At 43.9% G+C, this 3,679-nt stretch overlaps 1 protein-coding gene across 1 annotated transcript; it reads right to left on the reverse strand.

Moving 5' to 3' along the window:
- Nucleotides 1–631: 631 nt before the first annotated feature.
- On the reverse strand, nucleotides 632–3,465 carry LOC115692792 (equilibrative nucleotide transporter 1). Its single transcript, XM_030619753.2, has 2 exons — nucleotides 2,849–3,465; nucleotides 632–1,565 (listed from the first exon to the last, which is right to left on the reverse strand). Exons 1-2 carry the CDS (start codon nucleotides 3,393–3,395, stop codon nucleotides 835–837), a joined length of 1,278 nt encoding a protein of 425 aa, XP_030475613.1. The 5' UTR covers nucleotides 3,396–3,465; the 3' UTR covers nucleotides 632–834.
- Between the last annotated feature and the right edge of the window lie 214 nt (nucleotides 3,466–3,679).

Genomic DNA, 3,679 nt, shown 5'->3' on the forward strand with positions numbered 1-3,679 from the left:
TCCTCATCATTAATGGTCTCTTAGTTCAATCTGGTGAGAAAAGCGACTCTTTCAAGAATTTTCAGTTTCCCAAAAGATAAAATCTGGGCACATTATTATAAGGGGGGTAGAAGGAATGCACTAAAGTCCTGAAGAATGAAATTTATCTTCAAAACCTAATACCTCGGTAAGATGTGATACGGATCGTCTGAATTTGGGGGTTTTGGTTCTTTTTTAAGCTCCGGCAAAGGAGATTTAGAGTTGAGACTTTCGGACAGGATATTACATTCCCGTGTTGGTGCTAGAAGAGCACAGCTAATCCACATGACCGACTTTAGCGTTAATGCTGCTGCTCAACTGTAGCTAAAACCTCACTCTTTAGACAATCAGGTGTTGATTGGACATACCTGCACATGCTAAAGCAAAGTAAAAACCCCGAAAAAGGAGATTATGATGACCAAAAACAGAACACTTCCTGCCTAGGCAGACGAAGCTTCCATAGGTTACTACTCCTTTAACAACGTAAGATAGCAGAAACACATCCAACGCACATCGACATCCCATACACTCCTCTCCTCTACTCTACGCATGAAAAACTTTTCTTGATCAAGAATAAGAAGCCCGTGAAAATGGAAAGAAGAAAAGAGGAGAATTTTAAACCAAATGCTGATCATTTATGCCTGTTGAGTGGCAATTAACCTTTCGATGCAACAATAATGAACAACTGTGTTTACATTACTTTACAGAATGGGAAGTACTACAAGGAAGCATCGATCGACTACAGATTGGGTGATTGGCCTAGAGAGTGTCCCAGACATTCAGCAATTCTCCATGCTTGCAAACCATGAGCCCTGCTTAAATGACCCAAAACCAAGCAACAACTGAACCAATAGCCAGGCCAAGAACCAAGAACAAAACAACCACAATTCCTGCTGTTTCTGCATGCTGTAGTTGCACAACTTTGGGAGCCAAAATCATCAATACACTTGTCAAGTACCCGTTGGTTAGCCCCAACAGGCAAGTCAATATAGTAACAGGAATCTCAGTCCTGAGGAACTCAGGTCCATGCAAACAGCCATAGAAGAGTGGGAAGAACAGTAGTCTCCCCACGCAACTCCAGATCGCAATCTTTGCATTCTCAAGAAGATAGAATGCAGTCAAGGATTTACCAACAAGGTCGAACACATTGTAGCCAGTGATAAGAATTATCGCATACCAGTCTTTTAATAGTTCAGAGTGCACGTCCTCGGTGATATATCCCGGGAAAATTGCCAAAGTTACGATATAAATGAGAACAATCCCAAATCCATACCACTTGATTCTCCCAACAGTGTCCCATAGAGTTGAACTGCAAGCAGATTCAATTAGGGAGCCCTTTTCTTCTTTCTCCACGTTCACAGCTTGCATCTTCAATTCCTTGTAGTACTTCATGACAGGAAGCCTATGTGCAACATTGTATAAAACGAGACACACAACCATGATCACAATGCCAACAGCAAAATAGATGTTCGCACTTCTTCTCAAACCATGAGCATCCTGCGTGTATGCAGCTTTTGTAATAACCCTCAACATGGAGATCAGGACCCCTGCATCGATTGTTGTCCCAACTTAGGATTCGATCGGTCCAAATGAAAAATTGAAGGTTGTAAATCTGTAGTGTAGAGTACATCACAGATAAAATAATAGCTTGAAAATTCAAGTTCTTTTGGGCCAATTAGCAAACAAATTGCATTTTCGAAATTTCTGAAGAACCAACATTTCACATTGCGCGCCTCTCAAACCAGTAAATTCATAGACCAAGATTCATTCAGGGCTTTCCTAGCTGCTAACTTTTACTTTGCGATAGATGGAGTACTTCGTGAAGCATCCAAGCAACCATCTAAGTATGATAAAGCCAGAACATCGGCCACTTCAAGGAGATACATATGAGTTAATTGCAACATGCCTGATGACTGGTAAATGATAATACATAAGGTACTTGCAACAATCATATTCAACTTTTAGTTCTTATCTGGGATGAAATATCACTATATGTAATTTTTTTTTTGGGGAGTTCCATATACGAAGAAAACTAAACCAGTGAGATATGCCGGACTTCTCCAACCAGTAAGCAACTTGTGTCGAAAAGAAAACATATTGGACCTCATAATTCACTCTTTATACTTTTCTTGTTCAAAGGAGAACACATCACAGTCACGCTCAACATAGATTGCAAAATATGCCCCATCAATAGCATAAAATCGAGTAATCATCCCAAGCAAAATTAAAAAAATGGGTAAAAGGCTAGCACAGCGAGCATATTACTTCTCATATCTCCTTAGGTGCCCTAGTAAACTGAAATGAAATTCAAACCGTTCGAAATAAAAAATGTCACGCCAAAAGGCTCCGACTGAACCCGGAGAACACCCGCATTCATTTCAGATTAAAACATTCAGCGAGGTTGAATCTGATCTGGTTTTACCCATCTATCTAGCTCTGACCTCGCAGCTGTCATGCGCGAATTAAACTGGAATTCCCCCTAAGAATTAATCTCCCAAATTTTCATCTAGCTCATTGCAGAATACCTGTACATTGATGCTTGATTAAGTCTCAAATGAACCAAAAGAACTCACCATATGTTGTATATCGCCAATTTACAAGAGAAGCTTACATTTGTAAAAGCAGAATTTGAAAATTGGACCTTGTGATTAGTTTCTCTAATCTGAACAAATGCCAGACCTTTTTGCATATGGTAAACTTAATGAACCACGTGATTCTGAGCAAATTAAAGTAAGCAACACAATCAGCAAGACAAGAAGACAAATCTCCATAGTTAAGCAGCTCAGTTAGCTAATCCGAACCAAAATTGAACCATCAGGAGATCACTCACCAGAAGCTGCAGTGCCGGCGACGACCGCCTGCATGTACCTCTCCGGCATCTCGCCGGCGGAGCCAATGATTCCGCCCTGGACGAGCGCGTCCGCCAGGCCGCACAACCCAGTCGCGGCGACGGTGACGTAGAAGCCGTCGTACAGCCCGACCCGGCCCTTGATGTACGTGACGTCCATGACGGGCACCACCAGCAGAGCCACGATGAAGAGCGCCAGCCCCAGGTTGATCCTCACGGCGGCGTCGGACTTGCGGGAGTAGAAGATGACGACGAGGAGGGAGGCCAGGGCGACGAGCATGTAGACGACGGCGAAGACGCGGTCGACGCTGGCGTCCGGGTAGAGGTACGCGAAGTAGTCGACGGCTGTGATGAAGGCGTTCCACGGGAGGAGGAACCCTAGGCCGACGGTGAAGAAGATGATGTAGGCGAGGTGGAACGCGTCGTCGGGGGCCTTCCGCGGCGGGACGGCGGGCGCGCCGCCACCGCTGCCGCCGCCGCCGCCGGGGAGGAGGAGGGAGGACTCCGTGTCGGTGCCGGGGACGCCCATCGGAGCGATCGAACGAATCGGGTCGGATCTGGGGACGATTGGGGAATGCGATTTGGTTGGTTGGTCTGGTTAGCGATGAGATGAAGGGAAAGACCACGTGGTTTGCTTGTTGCTTTGGATTTTACTAACCTACCCCTACTCTTTCTTCTCTTCACGTGGGTCCCGATTTTATTTTTTTATTATTTTTTATAATTTGGCCCGAAATTTTAATCCTTTTTTTTCTGGAATGATATAATATTTAAAACACAATAATTGATTTGATCTGACCATAAATTTAAAATTTT

The sequence above is a fragment of the Syzygium oleosum genome, unplaced genomic scaffold, assembly GCF_021117445.2.
Source record: "Syzygium oleosum isolate NSW1041296 unplaced genomic scaffold, Sole_v2.1 Sole_v2.09, whole genome shotgun sequence".
NCBI classification, from domain to species: Eukaryota; Viridiplantae; Streptophyta; class Magnoliopsida; order Myrtales; family Myrtaceae; genus Syzygium; species Syzygium oleosum.